The 25,383-nt window shown below is 44.0% G+C and overlaps 1 protein-coding gene across 4 annotated transcripts in view; it reads left to right on the top strand.

The window, feature by feature from the left end:
• The first annotated feature begins 518 nt into the window (after positions 1-518).
• Positions 519-25,383, top strand: part of nrxn2b (neurexin 2b) — an 884,672-nt gene continuing 859,807 nt past the window's right edge. For 2 of the 4 annotated variants that reach the window (XM_084043030.1, XM_084043032.1), the window contains exon 1: positions 666-1,200. In XM_084043030.1, coding sequence (XP_083899156.1) covers positions 681-1,200 — 520 coding nt within the window. In that variant the 5' untranslated portion in view covers positions 666-680. Of the gene's footprint in view, positions 1,201-25,383 lie in introns of all 4 variants that reach the window. The other 2 variants (XM_084043029.1, XM_084043031.1) reach the window with 2 other exon arrangements.

Here is a 25,383-nt window from a genome sequence, read left to right as displayed (position 1 = left end):
ATTCTATTTTCGGGGGTCCAGGATTGACCAAGAGGCTTTTTTGAAGAAGAGGCTTCTGTCAGAATTATCATATCCTCCTTCCCTCCCCCCTCCCCCCGCCTCCCCCCCCCCCCCCCCCGCTCTCTCTCTCGTTCTTTCCCACCCGGAGTCCCGGGAGGCGCCAACCGATGGAGGGACCGAGGAGGGACGAGCAATAAGAGCATCAGAGAGCCGAGGGAGAGAAAAGAAAAAAGGGAGAGAAACCCTGCTGATTTGTCAGGAAATTTGGAACAAAAGGAATAGCTTCAGTCGTTCAGCCAGTAAAGCTTCCTATTCCGGTTTTGTGACACTCTGATTCAGAGAACGACGAGTCTGGCAGGCGAAGCCAGGCTATAAGTGTGTTTTCTTTCAGAGTTTACATCCGTCTGCGGGTACGTCGTACAGCCTAAAGGATTAAAAAAACGGGAACGTCGAGCATGATGGGGGCGCTGATGAGGTTCCTCTGTCAGCCCCTGTGGGCCCTGGCCCTGCTCAGCCTGTTCACCACGGCGAGGATGCTGGAGTTCGGCGGGGCGCCCGGCCAGTGGGCGCGCTACGGCCGCTGGGAGGCCAGCTCGGTGGGAGAGCTGAGCTTCAGCCTCAAGACCAACGTCAGCAAGGCGCTGGTGCTCTACCTGGACGACGGCGGCAACTGCGACTTCATGGAGCTGCTGATCGCCAGCGGGCGCCTCCAGCTGCGCTTCGCCATCCACTGCGCCGAGCCGGCCACGCTGCACATGGAGACCCGGGTCGACGACGACCGCTGGCACATGGTGCTGCTGACGCGCAACTTCCGCGAGACCCTGCTGATGGTGGACGGCGAGACCAAGGTGGCGGAGGTCAAGTCCAAGCGGAAGGAGATGTCGGTGGTCAGCGACCTGTTCGTGGGCGGCATCCCGCCCGACGTGCGCCTCTCGGCGCTCACCTCCAGCACGGTGAAGTACGAGCCGCCGTTCCAGGGCCTGATCTCCAACCTGAAGGTGGGCGAGACGCCGCCGACCCTGCTGAACAGCCAGGGCATCCAGAGTGACCTGGAGTACCTGTGCACCAAGCAGAACCCCTGCCTCAACGGCGGCTTCTGCTCCATCCAGTACGGCGAGGTGCATTGTGACTGCACCCACACACGCTTCAAGGGGAAATACTGCAAGGAAGGTAAGCGAGAGACTCCCGTGCTTATGCTCAGTGCTTGTCTTTGCAATATGGAAATGTGAGCCTGAAATGTACCATAGTTAGAGTCGGAGCTTCCCCCACTGGCTTGCTTACTAAATACCTGTTTTTTTTTAATGGCGTGGGCGAAAACCAATAAGCTTTTCTGTATGTAGCATGACGTTGAAGACCCCTGGTCTTTCAGGCCAAGGACCCCCTAGCTGAGAGCGAGATGAAGCAGGGACCTCCTCTATATTGTATAACATTGTGTTTCAGATTTTAAAAAAAAATTGTTTTACTTGGACTGCTCTTTTCCTCCCCCTACCCCTATACCTCTTTGCCAAAAATAGCACATCTACAAGCTCACAACGCCTTGCGCTGCGAAGCTTGTAGATCTGCTGTTTTTGGCTAAAGTTCTCCTCAGAATAGAGATGCTAGGTTCAAGTGATTAAAAAAAAAACTTTCACACACAGATTTGGTGGACCCCCTGTAGTAACTCTGAGGACCCCCTTGGGGTCCCGGACCCCCTGTTGAAGACCTCTGTAGCAGACCATTCACATCTCATGCTGCTACAGTACATGGTAGACGTCATAACACAGGCCATGAAATTCTGAAGCCTGTTGAAGAAAGAGTGATGCTGAAACTCATAAAGAGTGTGAAGGTTTCCCAAATATCTTTGCTGCGCAAACATTGTTCTTGTGAAGCACTCTTTGCTCTTTTTGGTGAAGTATTTCTAAGGATCAATATTTTCATTTGGCTAGATGAGGCATGGACTGTCGCCACACTAAGATATACGTTCAAACAGACAGCTTGTATTAGTGTAGCTATGTCACCGATCACAACATCGTGATTTGTGTGGCCGTCGTTCACAAACTGCACGCATAGTAAACTTACTATTTATAGCTATAGATCGGACAGAGATGTTACACGGTTATTAGACTCGCGTCTTGTTTTTTTTCCCTTCTTTTTCTCATGAGGCTGGGGTTTCAGTCCTTGGCTCTACGACGTGGTTTTTAGTTTCCACCGCTTTTATTTAAATTTTCAACTTAGCAAACCGCTAGCAGCAGCAGAATAGATGTATCAGCTCTCAGCCTAAAGAGCTACCGCATAGCAACATATGTGCAGGAATTATTCTAATGTAGTCTCTCTCCCTGACCTTTTCCGAGTAGCTCACCGGTTTGGTGTGAGGCGGTGGGAAGACTGTGTTGTCGTAGCGCCTTTAATAATGTGGGTGTGTGGAGCCAGTTAAGCACCCTAGCAGACAGAGAAATGAGCCGAAACAGATGGAGGAAGGGAGGTGAAATTTGGTTTGCCTCTGGAGAGGGCGACCTTTCGGGAGGGGTGGGGCGGAAGGATATTTTGGTAGATAGTGTGTGGGCGTGGAAAGTGTACTCAAGTCCTGTACTAAAGTAAAATTGTGGTATTTTTTACTTTACTAGAGTATTTCCAATTGTCTATACTTTTACTTCTACTCCACTACATATCAGGGGCAAATATTGTACTTTTACTCCACTACAATTATTTGAAAACTTCAGTAACTAGTTACTTTGCAGATATAGATTATTACATTATTAAACATACATTAACCACTTCAGTCCTATTTTATACCTAGGCTATTTGAAAATAGCCGATCTGCAAGCTCACAACGCGTCGCATCGCGACGCGTTGTGAGCTTGCAGGTCTGCTATTTTCAAACATTTCAGTACTTTTACTTTTGGTACTTTAAGTACATTTTAATACCAATACTTTTGTACTTTTTGAACACCAGACTTTCACTTGTAACAGAGTAGGCCTACTTCTACATTGCAGTATTGATACTTTTACTCAAGTAACACATTTGAGTAGGCTCTTTCCACCACTGGTGGGCACGTATGCGCCGTCTTTGTTCAATCGGAGCGTCTAGCGGCGAGTCTGTCCGCTCAAACGATTGAGCGATTGTGTCGCTGAAGGACGGACGAGTCGGCGAGGCATTGTGCGATCTGCCGCGGTGTTGTGGCGGATGTCACAGGTGCACGGTGCACTGAATGCGGCCGGGGTTTTTCAGCGAAACAATGCTTGACATTGACGGCAAGACCGAGAGGCCATCTGAATTGTTCCGATTTGATTCCACCCTTTTGTCCGTCCGCCTTTCAGCTTGTTAGCGCCTTTGTTGCTGTTTCCTGTCTCTTGTCTGTCTGTCTCTGTCTGTCTGTCTGTCTGTCTCTCCGTCTTTCTTTCCTTCTTGCGTCGTATGTAGGCTACATTCCCTCTGCACAGCACACGGTCCTGCTCTCTTGCATTTCATTTGCTTTTTTTTGCAGCCTTGCCCTCTGGGCTGTCAGCTCATGTCAAACTCTGTTCTGCCGTTACCTCTGGCTCCCCCCCTTCACTGACACGTTCCATTTCCCTTTCTCGCCTCCTCCTCCCCCCCCCCCCCCCGTCTCTCTCTCTCTCTCTCTCTCTCTCTCTCTCTCTCTCTCTCTCTCTCTCTCTCTCTCTCTTCCTCTCTCTCTCTCCCTCTCTCTCCCCTCCGTTCATCTGTCTGTCTGTTCCTGTTCGTCTCGTGGCATTTCCACCCGCCTCCTCTATCTCATCTCTTCCCCGAGGCTATCTGGGCTTTCCATCTCCTCCGCCCCCCCCCCCCCCCCTCCCACCCCAGCCCCAACCCCCTGCCACCTCCCACCACCACCGACATCATCTCTCTCTCTCTCTCTCTCTCTCGCTCTCTCTCTCTCCCCATCCTCCTCGCACTCTCTACTAAGTTCACTCCCTCACTCCTCCACTTATCTCTCTCTCACCTTTAGCCACTGTCTGCACCCCCCCCTCCCCTCGCCCCCCACCTCCGCCTGGCACTTATCGCCTGCCCCCCCCCCCCCCCCCTCCCTTCATCCTGTCTGCTGCATCTCCACACCTTTCGCCTTTTATCTCACATTCCCCCCCCCACCCCCCGTGTGTGCAAAGAGTCAGGAGTAGCACTTGCTAGCATCACCACATTCCGTATTGTCTCAGGTGAGAAAACACCTCGATTTTGTTTCAGCTTGACGTGCAATTAGACGTCAAAACCAGTGGAGTCCAGATTCGTCAGGTGTAATATGGTGTAGTGGTTCTCAACCTTTTTTCATGTCAAGGACCCCCAACATGATATGCATTTGGCCCGCGGACCCCCCCATCTCAAAATATTTTGTTCCAGGGACCCCCCCCCCCCCCCCCACCAGAAGCAAAGATATTTACAAATGTTGGCTTTAAAAAAATATATGTATTCAAAGGTTTGCACAAATGTTCACGATTTTTCAAAAATAGCAGCTCTATGAGCTTGTAGATCTGCTATTTTTGAATAGCCCAAAGTATAAATGGTTTAAGTGGTTGAAATTATTGTGATGCTGTATTAACACTTTTAGCTGGGGACCCCCTGGAACCCCCCCAGGAACCCCTGGGGGTCCCCGGACCCCACTTTTAGAACCAATGTAATAGTAAGCTCATCGTGGGCGTCGGTATTATGGCGGGCGCTCGGTAAATACGGAAACCTATAACAACCTGTGTTCCGATGGATCCATTGTAGGCTATACTTATTATTTATTCTTAGTATCTCCATTGGTTACATCTATCCACCTGTTTCCTAGGCTTTTCACTGTGTTCCACTTCCTGTCTTTTGATCCAATGAAATCCAATGAAACCGGTCAGATGACTAATGATATCCAATGAAATCCGAACAGGAAGTGGAAAACACACGGCCAAGAAACAGGTGGATACATGCACGCAGTGGTGGAAAGTAACTAAGTACATTTACTTAAGTACTGTACTGAAGTACAATTTTGAGGTATTTGTACTTTACTTGAGTATTTCCAATCTCCAATACTTTTACTTCTACTCCACTACATCTCAGAGGCAAATATTATACTTTTACTCCACTACATTTATTTGAGAACTTTAGTTACTAGTTACTTTTCAGATATAAACTATGATATAATGAAACATACATTAACCACTTTAGCCTTATTTTATACCTAGGCTATTTGAAAATAGCCGATCTACAAGCTCACAACGCGTCGCGATGCGACGCGTTGTGAGCTTGTAGATCTGCTATTTTCAAATATTTAGTACTTTTACTTTTGGTACTTAAGTACATTTTGATGCCAATACTTTTGTACTTTAACTCAAGTCAATTTTTCATTCTGGACTTTTAATTGTAACAGAGTATTTTTATATTGCAGTATTGGTACTTTTACTTAAGTAAATAATGTAGTACTTTTTCCACCACTGCATGCACGTAATCTCTGTCTGTCTGTCTGTCTGTCTGTGTCTTTGTGTCCCCTGCGTATCTCAAGAACCTTCCGATCGATCGGCTTGAAACCTGCCGTGCGTATCGTGGGAGCGCGGGAAGTCGGTCAGATCAAGCGGTTTGTCCAGTACTGAAAATCCACAAATCTCTACACATCCCTCTGTCTGTATAGCCTACTGTATGTCTGTCTGTGTCAATGATATGCCCGTATATGGAGATCCTTGATGTCATGAATATGATGTCATAGTATTGACGCCCACAACGGCAGGGTACGACAGGAATTGCACGAGTACTCTGACAACGGGGTACAAAACAAGGCATTGATTTGAAAAGAAAAGACAAAAAACATGAAACGATGAAATATGGATGATAGAACATTTCTGCCTGACAGCGATGATTTGCTAATTTGTCTAACAGTCAAGGATTCTTTTTTTGGGGGTTTGACAGGTTGTTTGCACAGTTGTCCATTGTTTGGAGTCTTTGATTGTTTGGTGAACCGTCTTTTAGTCATTCCTTTTTCTCTCAGAGATATGACGAGAAAAAAAGAAAAGAAGAAAATCAATCCAGCCAAAATGTTTTTCTTTGACTTTAGTGAGCGTTGCATTCTGATAGATCCAGAGGTAACGGGAACCAATATAGCGTACGGGGCTGTGATTTAGATCAAAGCAGACGTTGTTTTGATGTGTTGTGCGGCGAGTGCACAAGGGGGGGGGGGTGGTGTTGGGAGGGAGAGAGAGGGAGGGTTGATGTGTGGAGCATACGTAGCACTTGAAGACGGCGTATTTGTTTGGCCTGTTTTTTTTTTTTTGTGTGTGTGTTTTTTTTGTCACTCTGAAGAAATGCCACAAACGGAACAGGACAGCCACAGCCACTATAGTCTCATCTTTCCACAGCTCGCAGGGCGTGTGTGTGTGTGTGTGTGTGTGTGTGTGTGTGATTCCTGTTTCGCAAAGGGGGCCTTGAACGCAGAAAATGGCGTTAACCCTTTCAATCCGGGAACGCATACTTTGTCACTTTAGATTTCTTTAGGCTATTAAAAAATGGCAGATCTACAAGCTCATAGCGCGGCACCGAGTGCCGCGCTATGAGCTTGTAGATCTGATATTTTGGAGGAGAAAAAAAAAAGCGTGAAAATGTGTGCAAATCTTTGAATATATATTTATTAAAGGCAACATTTGTAACTCAAATCTTTGCTTCTGGGGGGGTCAAAATGTTCAGGATTTTTCAAAAAATAGCAGATCTACAGGCTCACAGCACGGCACTCTGTGCCGCGCTATGAGCTTGTATATCTGCTATTTTTTGGAATAGCCAAAGAAATCTAAAAATGACAGAGATGCGTTCCCCGGATTGAATCGGTTAACCGCTTGATGGCCACAGCTCTATCCCTCACCGCCTGCTCATCCTCGCCTTCTCTCTCTCTCTCTCTCTGTGTCTCTCTCGCACCTCTCTGTCCTTCGTATCGCCATGCCTCTTTCATCCCTCCTCCTCTCTCTCTCTCTCTCCCTCTCTCCCTGCTCTCTGTCTTCTCTGCTGTGTGTCAGATTGCTGTGTGTGGTTGCTGGGAGCAGATACTGCCGCGTGGCTCTTGGCTAAATTGAGAGCAGAATACCAATGTGAGCGCCACTGTGACTGCGGGTAACATTTGTCCTTTTGAAATGGAGAGAGAGAGAGAGAGAGAGAGAGAGCGGACGGAGAGAGAGAGGCAATGGAGGAAGACCGGCGAGTGAAAAATGATGAGAAACAGAGGGAGGGAGGGAGGGGAAGAGAAAGGGAAAGAAGCGTGAGGATGTTCTCATTTTGCTCGCCGTTCGTTTATTTTTTGAGATATTCTTTGGTTTGAGGACTGTAAATTGGGTCATTATGCCTTGCTGCCAGAGCAGTGGCTTGTTTATTCCCCCTATCTAACATGTGGTTGACGACGTAAAGGTCTCTCGCTCGCTCTCTCTCTCTCTCTCTTCTCTCTCTCTCTCTCTCTTCTCTCTCTCTCTCTCTCTCTCTCTCTCTCTCATGGTTTTAGTCACATATGGTTCTTTTCGACTTCAAGAATTAAGTGAACCATGCTCTGGTGTGAAACGCATTTCACGGGTTCGGGATTCCTTTCCATACTCTATAACTCGGTTTCAGATAAGGTTCTCAGAACCAATTTCTGGGCCCAGAGGGAGACGTATATTACTAACCCTGAGTTCTGGGAATAGTACTTTCAAATTATGTTTTTTTCTAAAATAGCAAAAATAGCCCCTCTACAAGCTCACATCACATCTTTTTTTGACGACATACTTCCTCCTTCAGAGGTGGTTCTGGTCGTAATGGAAATGTAAACACGACAGAACTTCACAGGTTCTGGAGAGTCTCAGGTTATTATGGGAAGGTTCTGCATGGGTTACCCTTCGTGTAGTTGAAAAAGAGCCTTAGATATCAGTGCATGGCACGCTGTGTTAGCTCTGCAGCGAGATGCTATAGGTCAGCATAATGCTGCTGGCTCTACGCACAGCAGACCATATTGGAAAGAAATTGGGCTTCCTCCATACTTCCTGCACAGGTGTTACCAATGATTCTAATGAAGGCTCTGTTCCATTCTGGTCAAACAGAGTCAGGGTGCTGATATTGTTGCATGTCGGCTCACTGGAAACACTCTGCTACACCAGTGGGTCTCAAAGTGTGGTCCAGGGACCCTCATGGTTCCTTGAGGGCGTTCCAAATGGCGCCTAACGGGTGTGTAACTCTGAGAGTGTACAAATTGAACCAAATGGACCCGTAAGGGTCCATTTGGTTCAATTTGTACACTCTCAGAGTTATGGGGGTCCACTGTGCTACACTACATGGAACAGAGCCTTCATTAGTATCATTGGTAAAACCTGTGAGGCCCAATTTCTTTCCAATATGTCTGCTGTGCATAGAGCCTATAATAAGCACACAAGGTGTGCTACAGGTGACAGCAGGCAAATGACAGAGAGTCTCAGTCAAATCAAATATACAAAGTCCAGCATGATTAAAGTAATTAGATGGCACAACAGAAGGCAGAAATGCTTCTTGTGCAGTTAGCTAATTATATGCAAAGGTTTTGCCAAGAAAGCGCGTACTGTAAACTGATTTTTACAGCTGTGAGCGACAGTGGTGGAAAGTAACTAAGTACATTAAACTTAAGTACTGTACTTAAGTCCAATTTCGAGGTATTTGTACTTTACTTGAGTATTTCCAGTTTTCAATACTTTTACTTCTACTCCACTACATCTCAGATCCAAATATTTTTCTTTTACTCCACTACAATTATTTGAACATTTTAGTTACTAGTTACTTTGTAGATTTTGATTATTATTACAAAACATACATTAACCACTTCGGCCCTATGTACATTTCGGCCTTTTGAAAATAGCCGATCTACAAGCTCACAATGCGTCGCAATGCGACGCATTGTGAGCTTGTAGATCTGCTATTTTCAAAAGATACAGATCACTATTACAGATGTATGTTATTTTCAGTTTATGTTCACTCATTCAGCTCCTGCTATAAATTCTGGCTGTTGCCCTCTTTATTACTATGGAGGAGTAATAAAAGATTGAGGTTTTGAGTTTTTTTATGCATCATTTGAGTGTATATTGACTTTTGCCAAGTGATAATGCAGTTAGTTGTGCAGGGTTTGGAAGCATAGGCTACTGGTAGTAAACTGGTACAGAATTAATCAACTAGATCATTTGCACTAGAGGGGGTCATAGATACACATTGATTTGATGGATTTATTTGAATGTGCAATGAAAAAAAGAAGGTTGCATTTGCCTCTGGTACAATATGATATTTAATTTAATATATTTTTTAAAGAGATTGTGCTCATTGTTTGCACAGAGCCCCGTAGCCTCACTGAGAGAGAAAAATAGAAAATATACCAACCGTGTAAAGATCGTGATGAGCAGCGCATTAACCACTTCAGCCCTATTTTATACATTTGACAATAGCTGATCTACAAGCTCACAATGTGTCGCATCGCGACGCGTTGTGAGCTTGTAGATCTGCTATTTTCAAACATTTTAGTACTTTTTATTTTGGCACTTCAAGTATATTTTGACACCAAAACCTTTGTACTTTTACTCAAGTAACATTTTGAACACAAGCCTTTGAGTTGGAGCAGTATTTCTACATGGTGATTTGAGCCCACATACAGTACTTCAAATTTCTGGAATTCAAGTAAAATATTGATATTTTTTCTGACTTGCTTTCTTAAAGGCAACAAATGCATGTATTTATACATCTATGGCATTTAGCCTGTGCTGTGGGCAACTTGAATGATTTTCTTTCCAGATAGTGACTCCAGGGCCAGCCTGCTGCCTCTCCACCAGTGTATTATGTAACAGTAAGTGTTTGATGCCAACAAAAAACAACCTTCAAGTTTCTATCTCCAACTGAGTTGCTGAGAAGAATTAGCAGGCTGTCGATTTAAAAAAAAGTTCACTTGGCTAAAAGGGTGTCTGTCGAGACAGGGGAGTATGTGATGAGAATTAATCAGATACAGTGCAACCATGAAACAAACGCACACACACACGCACGCACGCACACACACACACACACGCACGCACACACACGTGCATACGCACACGCACACACTCATGAACACGCAGGTGTTCAACAGCAAGACGGCAGTATGGTAATTTGGAAAACCATCAAAGCAAACAACCTCCTTTAATCAAACTAACATTTTCCAGACTATCAATCATCTAACGATCAGTGGTGTGAAGTAACTAAGTACATTTACTCAAGTACTGTACTTAAGTAAAATATTGAGGTACGTTCTACTTTACCGGAGTATTTCCAATTGTCTATACTTTTACTTCTACTCCACTACATCTCAGAGGCAAATATTGTACTTTTACTCCACTACAATAATTTTAACACTTTAGTTACTTTGCAGATATATATAATAAATATATTACATTATAAAACATACATAAACCACTTCAGTTCTATTTAGGCTATTTGAAAATAGCCGATCTACAAGCTCACAACGCGTCACATCGCGACGCGTTGTGAGCTTGTTGATCGGCTATTTTCAAACATTTTAGTACTTTCACTTTTGGTACTTTAAGTACATTTTGATACCAATACCTTTGTGCTTTTACTCAAGTACATTTTTAATTCAGGCATTTTACTTGTAACAGAGTACTTCTGCATTGCAGTATTGAGTATTGATACTTTATACTTAAGTAACACATTTGAGTACTCTTTCCACCACTGCTAATGATGAATGTCAGCTGAAATGAGAAGCAGACAAGTGAATGTGACAGCACAGGTATTGGCATTGGTATTAGAAGATTCCCCTTATCTGTCACAAACATAGTGTTTGTTCCATCCTGCTGTTTTTGTTTGGACTCTTGTCCCCCTGTGGAGTTATTTGGAATGCCGCTGATAAGATGTTGGTGTTAAAGGGGTTTTGTTTAATTTGGGACATGATTGTTCAGCTGGAGGCTTTTTTGTTTAATCAAGGGGTGAAGATAAACACTCCACCTGAGGCTTTTTTCCCTAAACCTTTAATAATGTCAACAAAAAATCTGCCTCTTGCCACTTTCCGTCGAGCACTCACACCGAGGGACGCACGTCGGTTATACCTGAGGTAATCACACATACACAGCCGTGCTCGTGCGGTGCCACACCGGCACACAACCGCCTTTCAGACTGCGTTCTCATTAGCCTGCCTTTTGAACTCGTCATTGGCAGGCCTTTCAGACACCAGCCGCTCTAATTAAGCCATTAAGACCGGGAACGCACCTGTGTCACTTTTAGATTTCTTTGAGCTATTCAAAAATAGCAAATCTACAAGCTTGTAGATCTGCTATTCCTTTTAAATCAAGAAAATTTGTCTTGAATCTTTGAATATATATATTTTTTAAAAACTCAAATCTTTGCTTCAGGGGGTCACTGGAAAAATGATTTTGAGATGGGGGGTCCGTGGACAAATACATTTCGGGGGTCCTTGACATGAAAAATGTTTGAGAACCACTGATATTATAGCAACATAAGTAAAAAAAAAAAAAAAAAAAAATGTATCCCCAGAAGCAAAGATTTGAGTAAAAAATGTTTGCTAAAATATATTATAGATTTGCACGAAATGTCCACGATTTTTCAAAAACAGCAGATCTACAAGCTCATAGCGCGGCACTCGGTGCCGCGCTATGAGCTTGTGTATCTGCTGTTTTTGAATAGCCAAAGTATAATGAATGGTTTAAGTGGTTTACACGGACGTGTTCCCGGTCTTAATCGGTTAAGACTGCTGTGAGCCGTGTCTGGGCCATTGTTTTTGTATAATTCATTATGACCCTGGCTTTTTCCTTCGTCCACACCCCAAACAGCAGTGTGGGGCCAAGCGCTGCACGAGCTCCCTACTCATTTTAATTTGAGGTTAAATGAGCTCGGGGAGAACGGCCGCTACGATGTAAATTCATGCACTTGTTTATCCGAACAAAGCCGAAACCTCCCATAAGTGAAGGAGCAAATGAGGCAACCTGTTTTTTGCTACTCCCCACTTATGGAAAAATTATATATTTTTTTTGACTCAAGCTAACTTACACCCCATAATGCATAGCCCTAAGAGATGTTTGAGTTTGTATTTTTTTCAGTGGTGGAAATGAACTAAGTGCATGTACTCAAGTACTTTATTTAAGTACAATTTTGAGGTACTTTTACTTTACTGGAGTATTTCCAATTTGCAGTACTTTTACTTCTACTCCACTACATCTCAGAGGCAGATATTGTACATTTACTCCACTACAATTATTTGAAAATGTAGTCACTAGTTACTTTGCAGATATTAATTATTACGTTATAAAACATACATTTACCACTTTAGCCCTATTTTATACCTAGGCTATTTGAAAATAGCAAATCTACAAGCTCACAACGTGTCGCATCGCGACACATTGTGAGCTTGTAGAAAAAATGTATTTTCAAACATTTTAGTACTTTTGGTACTTTAAGTACATTTTGATACCGATACTTTTGTACTTTTACTCAAGTACATTTTTAATTCCGGACTTTTACTTGTAAAAGTAAGTATGTAGTAGTAATTATGGAGTATTTCTACATTGCAGTATTGATACTTTTACTTAAGTAAAAATATCTGAGTACTTTTTCCACCTCTGATTGTTTTTTTGTTGTTGTTGTTTTTTTTACAATTGAGCCAAGATTCATATATTACTGTAACTGTATAGATTACTGTGGCTATTTTAGCTCATTGATTCGATCATCAGATACTCACTAGACTGTAGGCTGTTCTATGGCAGCTTTAAAGGTCCCATGCCTCCAATCTTTCTGAAGGAAGAGAAGGGTTGGTAGAAATGCAATACATGCAAAAAACGATTACAGAATTCATATTGCAGGAAGAAAAGTAACCATAATCCATTGCATAGCTTTTACGCCCTTGAAATAATGGTGGTTTCTGGCTGTGATAATTCTGAAAATATTCTAATTAAGTCTTTGGCACAGTTGCATATTGGAAAAATACTGGAGGATACTAACCCGGAATTAATTGACAGCGATCAGATTACAGTACATTGTAATGGTTTACATTTTGACAGTTTTCTTCCCAGCTCTGTTAACTCTTTAAGACCGGGAACGCATCTGTGTGTGTCATTTTAAGATTTCGTTAGGCTATTAAAAAATAGCAGATATACAAGCTCATAGCGCGGCACCGAGTGCCGCGCTATGAGCTTGTAGATCTGCTATTTTTGAAAAACCATGAAAAGTTGTGAAAAATATATTTGATTTTTTGATCTTTTTTTTTTTGCGGATATTTGTAACTCAAATCTTTGCTTCTGGGGGTTCCTGGAACTAAATGTTTTACAAAAATAAAAATAAAATAGCAGATCTACAAGCTCATAGCGCGGCACCGAGTGCCGCGCTATGAGCTTGTATTATCTGCTATTTTCGAATAGCCAAAGAAATCAAAAAAAGACACACAGATGCGTTCCCGGTCTTAATGGGTTAACAGCATCATTGCATAATTTAGAAACCCATTTACATCTCCGCTCGACTCAGGGGAGGAAATAATAAAATCCGACGGAGTAGGACTGGTTGTTATCGGGTTGTTATCTGTCCAACAAAATCCGTGTTCCCTGCCCATTCTCCAGCTGTGCAATAAACACTATATCACCATTCATGTGAAAAAAGGTCGAGGCAGCAAGCAGCCTCCTTCCACTTGGCAGGGATCTGTGGAGGGGCGTTGAAAAACAGCTGCTTCGCTCATTAACACTCACTACTCTCCCAATTCACTCTCATCATCACTTTTCATTATATACAGCCAAATCTCAGCAGAACCTGGTGTCCCAGAGGAGAGACCCTGCAGTTAACACAGGCCTGGCCCCTGCACGTCGGGGAGGGAGGCCCCTTTAACCGCAGAGCCGTGACCTGGCGCTTGCTCTGAGAGAGAGAGAGAGAGAGAGAGAGAGAGAGAGAGAGAGCGAGAGAGAGAGAGAGAGAGAGAGAGAGAGAGAGAGAGAGAGAGAGAGAGAGAGAGAGAGAGAGAGAGAGAGAGAGAGAGAGAGAGAGAGAGAGAGAGAGAGAGAGAGAGAGAGAGAGGCGTCAGCTTCAAACACACAGTCCCTCCATAGCCTGTGGAGATGTTTCAGCACACCCTGCTATATTCCCTGACAGGCGGTCCTATCTGGACGTATCATTTGTCATTTGCGGACGATAAAGGTTCTGATAACCGTCCTGGCTGACATTTCATTTGCACCCTGATATAAAAACCTGTTTCAACACCGTTGTTTTCACTGAACTGCAGTTCCACGGTGAAAGCTGTAGGTCGCCTGTCGTGGAAATCAAAACGGTCAAAATAGTTCCGGCTATAGTCGGCCCTAAAAGATTAGACTCGAGCTGGGGTGTTGGTGGTGGTGGGTTACCATAGCAACGTGGATCTGCAGTTTGAGGCGTTGAAAGGGAGGAGGATTTGAAAAGAGACGCTGGGCAGAAACGGAGACGAGAGAGCGAGGGGCCAAAGTGCGGAGCATGCGAAGGAGAGTCATGCATCAAGCTGATAATTGTGCTATATCCCCCCACCGGCAAGCTTAGCAAGAGAGAGGGGAGGCGGAGTGGGGATGTGTATAGCGTAGGTGGGGTTGGGTGGGGGAGGGTGCATGTTTATAGGAGGGTGGGTAGAAGAGAACCTCACGGCTTGATAGATTAACTCGCAATTAACTTGTCCTGTATACATAAATAAGAATCTCATTGACATGTCTGATCTGTCTATGGATACAGGAAGCAGCGTCTCCTCCATATGTGGCGGCTGCCTATTATCACAGATATCGAGCAGAATTGTGCTAATGCTTTAGCTTTTGGCTTTGGAATTCCTGCCATCTGCAAACCCCTTACAACTTGTCTGTGGACGAAGCCAAGGCTTCCAAATATAAACACAAGTAGTTTGCACCTGTACCCAAGTTGTTCAATCTCATTTCTGAGAGGTTGGTATTTTAAAACCTTGGCAAGGAATGTCTCCTCCAGACTATAGTCAAACGTACAGCCTACTTCTAAGATGGTGACTTCTCTGCTTTCTTCGTCAACTACAACAACATCTGGTGTATTAGCTGTCACATTTGAAAAGATCTCAGTTTTGTTATTGCATAGTATGAACATGTCAGATGAAACCCTTGTGTGAGTATAAACTTCAACATACACACACACACACACACACCCACCCACCCACCCACCCACCCACCCACACACACACACACACACACACACACACACACACACACACACACACACACACACACACACACACACACACACACACACACACACACACACACACACACACACACACACACACACACACACACACACACACACACACACACCACACCACACCACAACACACGGCCGCACATCTCCACTGGATGCGATGACCATGCAAGGCGCAGCGTTATCGGTAGCAGGAGCACACGCGTCCGTGTGTTTGCTGTTGGGACTGTCTCTTTGTAAAGTAGCTGTCCTTATCTGTCCGTCGCCGGGAACCTCAGTGGGGATTACCGTTCCCTTTATTTACTCTCTCTTGTTCGCCAAGGCCACAATCTCCCCCTGTTTCAGTTTGTGTTACGAGACAGTCTCTGAGAAACGGTTTGCTCTGTCAGATCATCATGCTACTTCAGTCGGGCGTTCCATAAATCACAGTAACAGCGCACAGCACTGGTCTAGAGTCAGTGGTGGAAAAAGTACTCAAATTCTTTACTTAAGTAAAAGTACCAATACTGCAATATAAAAATACTCTGTTACAAGTAAAAGTCCAGAATAAAAAAAATACTTGAGTAAAAGTACAAAAGTATTGGTATCAAAATGTACTTAAAGTACCAAAAGTAAAAGTAATAAATATTTGAAAATAGCCGATCTACAAGCTCACAACGCGTCGCGATGCGACGCGTTGTGAGCTTGTAGATCTGCTATTTTCAAATAGCCTATGTATAAAATAGGTTTAAAATGGTTAATGTATGTTTCATTACATCATAATTCACATCTGAAAAGTAACTAGTAACTAAAGCTTTCAAGTAAATATAGTGGAGTAAAAGTACAATATTTGCCTCTGAGATGTAGTGGAGTAGAAGTAAAAGTATTGGAAATTGGAAATACTCAAGTAAAGTACAAATACCTCAAAATTGTACTTAAGTACAGTACTTAAGTAAATGTACTTAGTTACTTTCCACCACTGTCTAGAGTGGTCCAGTAGCTCTCACGAAAGTAGCTGAAGGACTTACTGTACTTATTATTGAAATTAATTGAAATTGTTGGCTAACTTTCAGGCTAGAATTCGGTTGGCTCTCAGCTCAACGGAGCTGTGTGATAACACCCAGAAAGTCGCAAGCCACATACGAAATCTAATTGAGCGCAGTAACTACAGCCAGTAAAGTAGCTAGTTATTAATTAGCCCGGGAGGGGCTGGTCAAGAGGCAAACCAGGACACGGTTTGATCCAGCTTTCCAGTCACAGTTTCATATTTCATTCACCTGTAACGTCTATTTTTAGTCAACTAAATATCGTAAGATTATAGTCGGCCAAATCTACGGCTGATTTAGTCGACTAAAATGTGTGTTGGCAGGCCTTGATGGCGTCATAATGGCTTAGTTCTCTTCTCCACTCGTCCCTCCCTAACATTAGTCTAGTTTTTATTTGTTGACAAAATTGTCAATATATTTCGTCCTGGTTTTAGCCATCATGGCTTAATTTTCGTTTAGTTTCTATTACGTTTTCGCCAGTGAAAAAAGGTATCGACGAACATTTTTCGTCGTAGTTTTCGACGAAATCGACAGTGCAGCTGTCTAGTCTGCTGCACACCAAAGAGTTGGTTGGAACAACACCTAACCAGAGAGAGGGGAACGAAAGGTGCGTGGCAGTGCCTATACGGACGGATTTCCATTTCTCTTTGACTCTTTTTTTCTCCCTCCCGCTCCTCCGCTCCCTATACCCCCCAAGCCTCGACTCATCTCCTCATATCGCCCCCCCCCCCCCCCCCCCTCTTATTCTCCTCTGTTCATCTTCGAACCTTCCCCCACTTTGTGCATTTTTCCTCCTCCTCCTCTCGACAGAACTGTGGAGTCATGACTTTTTTGCCCGGCTGAGCAATCCCGGGTTCAAAGGACACACGTACGCGTTCTCCGCGCCTCCATTCCTCCGTCTGATGGATTCGTAGCATCCTACAACAGACAAATCTGTGATTTGGCCACAGGTGTTCCGCTGGGCCCAATAGCCATGTATTAATCAATGGCGCCTCTGTAGTGTAACATGGTTATTGCATTTTCCCTTTCCTCGCACACCCTCTCTCCATCTCTCTTCCTTTGGTCTGTCTATCTTGCCTATACCCGCTACAATGAAAATGCCTATCCCAGTAACGACTTCCCCATATGAGACACTTAAGTCTCTAATCCCCTAATTCCTTTTGCACGGTATGAATACGTTCAAGCAGATATACTCTCCTTCCGACGCACAAAGCAGGCATTACTGGATTAGAGTGCCAGGTTAAGTTGCCTGACTTAAAAAGCGTCTCAACGTGTTTGTTTTGACTCGGAAGACCAGCGTGACTCCGTGCAGTGACGCGGTGCAGGCTTGGGGGGGTCGGACTCTCTCTTTCCCTGGTGTTTCGCCCAGGTGGGCGTGGTTTTGAGGATAGGTGAAGGCAGTGGTTCCCAAAGAGTGGGTCGGGACGGACCCATTTTTATGGGTCGCGACTCGCAAGTAAATATCCCTTTTTTTCCTTCTTATTACAAAAGAAATATATATATTTTGAAAGATTTTCAATTTCTTTTTTTGTATTTTTTTCCCCACAATTATGCATTAAAAAATATAAATATGTATTAAAAAAAACTTTAGAAGTAGTTAAAATAGCAGATCTACAAGCTCACAACGCGTCGCGATGCGACGCGTTGTGAGCTTGTAGATCTGCTATTTTCACTAGTTTGGGAACCACTATTTTTTGGCATATATTTTCTGTGAGGTTAGGTTTAGGCATGTACCCCGCCCACCTGGGCGAAACACCCAAGAAAGAGGGAGTCCCGCTTGAGGGGTGGCGATGTGGCCACCATATATTCCAAGAGGGGTCTTGATGTGACGTTTCCAGTTCGCTGACTCCCCCCCCCCCCCCCTTTTCTCTTTACGGACTCTGCCGGGCCGGAATGGCCGTCACATGCAATTACAAACAGCCCTCTTCCCCCTCCCCCTCATGCTGTCACTCGGTAACTGTAAAAAAAGTGAGCCGCAGTGTGCGTGAGGTGGTGCCTAGCGTGTCCCCCTGTCACGCGTGTGTCACATTCCGTCCCTCAGCATTACGGTCAAGCTGCGGCGGGGAGACACGGGGCGGGAGGAGAAAAAGAGAGAAGAGAATGGTTAGGGCCATCATGACTTTGAAGGTCGAGCCTTTTTTAAAGGTGACCTACGAGATTTTGTCACACTGATATCAACATGATCAACACGAGATAGGGGACTGCATGAGATCTGCTGTCTTAATCCATGAAGACTGAGGACGCATCTGTGTCATTTTAAGATTTATTTGGCTATTCAATAAATAGCAGATCCACAAGCTCATAGCGCGGCACCGAGTGCCGCGCTATGAGCTTGTAGATCTGCACACATCGTGGAAATGTGTGCAAATCTTTGAATATATGTTTTTAAAGCGAACATTTTTAACTCTGTTACAACTTCTGGGGGTCCCTGGAACAACATGTTTTGAGATGGGGGTCCACGGCCAAATGCATATATTTTTTGAGAACAACTGATATTATAGCAACATAAGTTTAGAATACATTGTAGAATCCCCAGAAACAAAGATTTGAGTTCGATTTAAAGATATATTCAAAGACCCACGATTTTCCATGATTTTTCCAAAAAAATAGCAGATATACAAGCTCATAGCACGGCACTCGGTGCCGTGCTATGAGCTTGTATATCTGCTATTTTTTAATAGCCCAAAGATATTAAAAAAATGACAGAGATGCGTTCCCAATCATAATGGGTAAAACGATAGTTTTGAAATGACCACATTGTGTGTGTGTGTGTGTGTGTGTGTGTGTGTGTGTGGTCTCACCGTGTGATATTTCCATGTTGTGCTACATTCACAAAGTGTGGATTGTTATCGATATTTGCAACGCGAGGATCTGGCTGTGAAAGCAGTGTTTCTTCTGAAAAAAGGGATGACACACTGGGAAAATAAATTGGCCTGCTCTTTTATGGAAGGACAAAACAGAAAAATCGATAATCTATTTTCATCCGCCCATGTTTGAACATGCAGCGCTGAGAACATAGGAGCTCAAATGCAGTCATATACTGTACGTTTAGTGGCTTCAGATTTCAAACGCACAAGCTTTTCTGAGCATTCACAGGAAAGCTTAATGAAATTAAACTAGAGTTTTACCGGTGAAGGACTCCTGACTATTTGCGTATAGCCCCGTTAATTAAGAGACGCATGACTCCCTGGAGTCAGCTGACGGCAGAACGTGGGATGGGAGACGGCTTTATCAGCTACGCAGCCAGACGTGCTATTTCCAGAGTCAACCAGCGAGACTTCGTACCTCTGTGTCTGTGCTCTTAACTTCAACACCACCGCTAGAAGGGATCAGAGGTGGAAAAAGTACTCAAATTCTTTACTTAAAGACGGGGTGCCATGATTTTCAGTGATCTTTCCCCCCCTAAAACATAATCATCAGGTATTATGGTTATACTCGGAGGAAGATTTTTTTCAAAAAAGTGTACATAAATTGTTAAAATTATGTTTTTATGTGGACACGCCTCCAGTTCATTAAGTATACGGTTCTCACCTTAGCACCTCCTCCACCACCTTAGCACCACCCACCTGTTCTAGTCCCTCCTCCTCCTCATGCCCACACCTGTTGTGTTATGATAATGAGGGGGAGGGTATGTTTTTACTATGTCACTAAAGCGCTGTTTCTCTATTGGCACGTTTGACCCTCAAGGTTTCAGCCTCCAGGAAGAAACTCCAAATAGTCAGAGAAGACATAAAACACCATAAAACCACCACCGGGGGGCTTAATGAAGTTCTATCAACCTCATAGACACATGAAAAACAGAAAAAGTGCAAAAACATGGCACCAGCTCTTTAAGTAAAAGTATCAATACTGCAATATAGAAATACTCTGCAACAAGTAAAAGTCTAGGATAAAAAATGTGCTTGAGTAAAAGTACAAAAGTATTGGCATCAAAATGGACTTAAAGTACCAAAAGTAAAAGTACAAAAATGTTTGAAAATAGCAGATCTACAAGCTGCGACGCGTTGTGAGCTTGTAGATCGGCTATTTTCAAATAGCCTAGGTATAAAATAGGGCTGAAGTGGTGTTTCATAATATAATAATTTATATCTGCAAAGTAACTAGTAACTCAAGTTTTCAAATAATTGTAACGTAGTGAAAGTACAATATTTGCCTCTGAGATGTAGTGGAGTAGAAGTAAAAGTACTGGAAATTGGAAATACTCCAGTAAAGTAAAAATACCTCAAAATTGTACTTAAGTACAGTACTTGAGTAAATGTACTTGGTTAATTTCCACCACTGACTGTGCTCTTATTCAACACCACCGCTAGAAGGGATACGTTCGCTTGGGAAATGAAACGGTTAAAGTTATCACGCCCGTGCTATCGGTTGCCACCGTTCCCTGGTCGTGTGATGGCTCACGGGAGGTGAATCTCTGCAGGGGGTCTTTTTTGACTGTATTAAGCCCACTGTAAGACATCGCTTTAACCCAATAAGACCGGGAAGGGAACGCATCTGTATCATTTTTAGATTTGAGCTGAAAAGCATTATTTTACACTTTGGCTATTCAAAAATAGCAGATCTACAAGCTCGCAGCGCGGCACCGAGTGCCGCGCTGCGAGCTTGCAGATCTGCTATGTTTGAAAAATCGTGAAAATGTGTGCAAATCTTTGAATATATATATTTTTAAAGCGAACATTTTTAACTCAAATCTTTGCTTCTGGGGATTCCTGGAACAATATATTTTGAGATGGGGGTCGGTGGCCAAATACATATAATTTGGGGGGTCCTTGACATGAAAAAGTTTGAGAACCACTGATATAGAAACATAGGTTTTTTAAAAGAAAAAACTAAGGATTTAGAAGACATTTTGTAGAATCCCCAAAAGCAATCGCTTTTAAAAAAAAGTATATATATTCAAAAGATTTGCACAAACTTCCACGATTTAAAAAGAAAATAGCAGATCTACAAGCTCGTAGCGCGGCACTCGGTGCCGCGCTACAAGCTTGTATATCTGCTATTTTTGAATAGCCAAAGAACTGATGATAATGATTCTTTCCCCCGGTCTAAATGGGTTAACTTAATTCGCAGACTAAGAAGAGTCCTCCCCGGTGTGCTCAGGCTGCATGTGTCTTTACATTAAAAGTTATCAGAGTCCCGAAATCACAGCTGGTGGTATACTGTGATGGGCTCTGACTAGTCAGCACCAACTTTAGTTTGTGGCACTGACTCACAGGGGTATCTCAGGCCATGAGGTATTGTGGGGTAAAGACAGAGTGAGAGACACTGTCTTTAAAGGGACATTTCACTTTCAAACATGTTTGGGGTCATTTTAACGTCTACTCAGGCTTAAGAGAACCCCCTATAGACATTTTTTAAGTTGCTTGATACAGTATTTATATATTTATTATATATTAACCTATTGTAACTTCAAACTGATGATGGATTCATCAAAAACACCCGTCCTTGGTTCTGGAGACTGATATTGTCCTTCTAATGTGTGAGGGGGGGGCGTGTTTTTCAATATTTTTTTTCATTTATTTGATTATTATTAGTATTATAATTATTATTTATTTATTTATTTTTCATTTTCCAAAAATATACAAAAAATGAATGAAAGAAGTCATTGAAAAAAACACACACTACAATATCAGTCACCAGAACCAAGGACGGGGGTTTTCGACTAATCCGTCATGGTTAAAATGGAGTTTGAACTTACAATGCGTTTGTAAGTTCAGACATGTTTGAAGGTGAAATATCCCTTTAACCCAAATTCCTGAATATGTGTGTGTGTGTGTGTGTGTGTGTGTGTGTGTGTGTGTGTGTGTGTGTGTGTGTGTGTGTGTGTGTGTGTGTGTGTGTGTGTGTGTGTGTGTGTGTGTGTGTGTGTGTGTGTGTGTGTGTGTGTGTGTGTGTGTGTGTGTGTAGTCTTGTCACTGTTGACCCCTTCTGGCTCACCTGCCAGCGAGGAGCTAGCTTCTCCCCAGCTTACAGGCACACTGCCAGCCTGTAGGAGTCACTGGTGCAGTGAAAGATTACCTTTCCCCGTGTGGTTTCCCTTTCACGAACATTGCCAATTCCGCTCGTATATGGACGCCCGCCCGAGCCAAGCCGGAGGGACCACAGTGTGCTCTAATCCCCTAGTCTCCGCAGGGGGTGTTGTACAGGAACTTTACCCTGGAACCTATCCTGGGCGCTCTTTAAATGACCCATAGCAAGAGTGTATAAGCCCTGCTAGCGGCCCCCTAGAGGCTGTGTTGCTCCTTACACCCATGACTGTAACATTTTGGGCAAAGGGTGTCGCCGGAGGAAAAGCCATGGGGTCACCAAAATAGGCTCTATGCACAGCAGCCATATTGGAAATGAATTGGGCCCCTTCTCTTAGGCTACTTCCTTCACAGGTGTTACCAATGATACTAATTAAGGCTCTGTTCCATTTAGTGTGGCATAGTGGTTGTCTTATTTTCAAGGACCCCCATAACTCTGAGAGTGTACAAATGGAACCAAACGGACCCTCACGGGTCCGTTTGGTTCCATTTGTACACTCTCAGAGTTACACACCCACCATAAGGGGCCATTTGGGAACCAAAATGGAGTGTTTCCAGCGAGCCGACATGCGCGATATCAGCACCCTGACCAGAATGGAACAGAGCCTTCATTAGTATCATTGGTAACACCTGCAACGTTGACATGTTGGCCCTGAGGGTGCCATTAGACAAAAGTCCACGGGGTCACTCAAATGGACGGGGGCCATCTCCCAGGGACCTTGAACGAGCTCAGTAAGTTTCATGTCAATCTGCCCTTTCGATTTTGAGATTCGTTCATTTTGTGAATGTGGAAATGTTGGCCTACTAGTGTGGTGCTAGAGGAAAGGACATTGCGCTGTTTATCTTCAGTGCAGAGCAATTTCCACAACATTGTTATTGTTTCTGACAAAATCACCCCATCCCCAGCACGCGCGCGCGCACACACACACACACACACACACACACACACACACACACACACACACACACACACACGCACACACACACACACACACACACACTTACTTTTGCTTGCTTGGCAGCCCATCGATGTCGACGATGACGTTGCTCCAAATATTGTTATAACAATATTATTTTCGATTATTGTGATATCTGTCGCCTGTGTATGGCACATTTTTTTCAAAAGACCTATCACAGCTTGGTGTCCCCACGCCCACTTGTGACGTCACTCGGTGTCCCCACGCCCGTTGTTGTCACCACGCACCATGTTCCAGCGCCATCTTTGCCTGCAGTTATACCCATGTGTCGGGGGGAAGGCAGCAGCAGCAGTGTTGGTCGGTCGTGCAGTGGCACGTTGGTGTTTCTGTGCACGGCACCACACACACACACACACACACACACACGCACACACGCACAAACACGCAGAGAAGGGAGTGAGAGACCAAAACAAAACATGAATGCCACACACTGTTAGTCTCTGTCGTCCTGCTTTGGTCCTTGACTGCCGGCTAGCTGGCTCGTTCCAAGTGACGTCTGGCTTTTGTTTGACTGATAACAGCCCCCTGTGTCACAATACATCAGGTCACCCTCCCCGCGCCCCCCCCCCCCCCCATCCTCAGCACACACAGTTGTTGTGTGCGGTGAGTCAGAAAAGCGAGAGACTCCCGAGGAGGAAGCTGGCTAGTATAGGTGTGGCGCTAGGGGGGGAACAAAAAAAAAGCAGGTGGATGGGAAAAGGAACGCACCGGAGCGTGGGAACAGAGTCACCGACGCGAGGAACTCAAAAGAGACAAAAACGCCAGACTGAAAGATAGGAAAAAAAAATAGAAAAGAAAACACAAAAACCGCCTCCATGCCACTTCTCCCGCAGATATCAATTCAATTGAACACCTGCCAAGCGAGCTTCACAAGAGCGATGTAATCCCCCCCCCCACCCCTTAAACCAAAGACCCGGCTGACTTAACCCATTGAGACCTGAAGCCGATTCTACATGTCTCCTAAATCTCAACAGTTTTCTGAAAAACGTACGTTTCTATATCAGTGGTGCTCAATCTTTTTCATGTCAAGGACCCCCAATATCATATGTATTTGGCCGCGGACCCCCATTAAAATATTTTGTTCCAGGGACCGCCCAGAAGCAACGATTTGAGTTAAAAATGTTTGCTTTAAAAAAATATATATATTCAAAGATTTGCACACATTTTCACGATTTTTCAAAAATAGCAGATATACAAGCTCGTAGCGCGGCACTCGGTGCCGCGCTATGAGCTTGTAGATCTGCTATTTTTGAATAGCCCAAAGTGTAAAATAATGCCTTTTTAGCTCAAATCTAAAAATGAGACAGTTCCAGGTCTCAATGGGTTAATAGGTACACAACATCGATGTGTGAGGATTGTTGGATGATGTCAAAGCCCTGTTGCGCCCCCCCCCCCCCCCCCCCCCCCCCGCTGATGGCGCGGTGCGGCATTTGAAAAGCCACTAGTGTGCACATCAGGCTCAGCACTCTGCCCAATTATTACACTGTGCTGTTTTAAAGGGGGGGAGGTTAAACCGCAATAACTTTCTTAACCCATTAAGACCGGGAAAGCATCTCGTGTCATTTTTTGATTTGAACCACTATAACCATTATCTTGTACTTTGGCTATTCAAAAATAGCAGATCTGCAAGCTCATAGCGCGGCACCGAGTGCCGCGCTATGAGCTTGCAGATCTGCTATTTTTTTGAAAAATCACGAAAGTGTGTGCAAATCTTTGAATACATATTTTTTAAAGCGAAGATTTGTTCAACTCAAATCTCAATTCTGGGGATTCTACAAATATATTTTACAACATTATATGTAGGCTATTTGGCCATGGACCCCCATCTCAAAATATGTTGTCCCAGGGACCCCCAGAAGCAAACATTTCGCTTTAAAAAATATAAAATATAAATACAAAAAAATATATATATTCAAGATTTGCACGAAATGTTCGCAATTTTTCAAAAATAGCAGATCTACAAGCTCTTACATCTGCTATTTTGGAAGAGCCGAAGTATACCATAATGGTTCAAGTGGTTACACACAGATGTGTTCCCGGTTTTAATGGGTTAAAAACGAGCCCTATGGGTCTACCTGGAGGAACCCGAGGTGCCGTTCAGGGGCCAACGCTTTCGGCGACTTGAGGAAGCCGTTATTCATCATCGCCTATAATGGATCTCCTGTGAATAACAACACACGGGTTGTGTGTGATGATGATGATGGCGGCGGTGG

This window comes from Gymnoscopelus microlampas, assembly GCF_963454915.1.
Source record: "Gymnoscopelus microlampas genome assembly, chromosome: 19".
NCBI classification, from domain to species: domain Eukaryota; kingdom Metazoa; phylum Chordata; class Actinopteri; order Myctophiformes; family Myctophidae; genus Gymnoscopelus; species Gymnoscopelus microlampas.
Note: the sequence above shows the minus strand (reverse complement) of the source record. Positions and strands in the feature narration are given on the sequence as shown.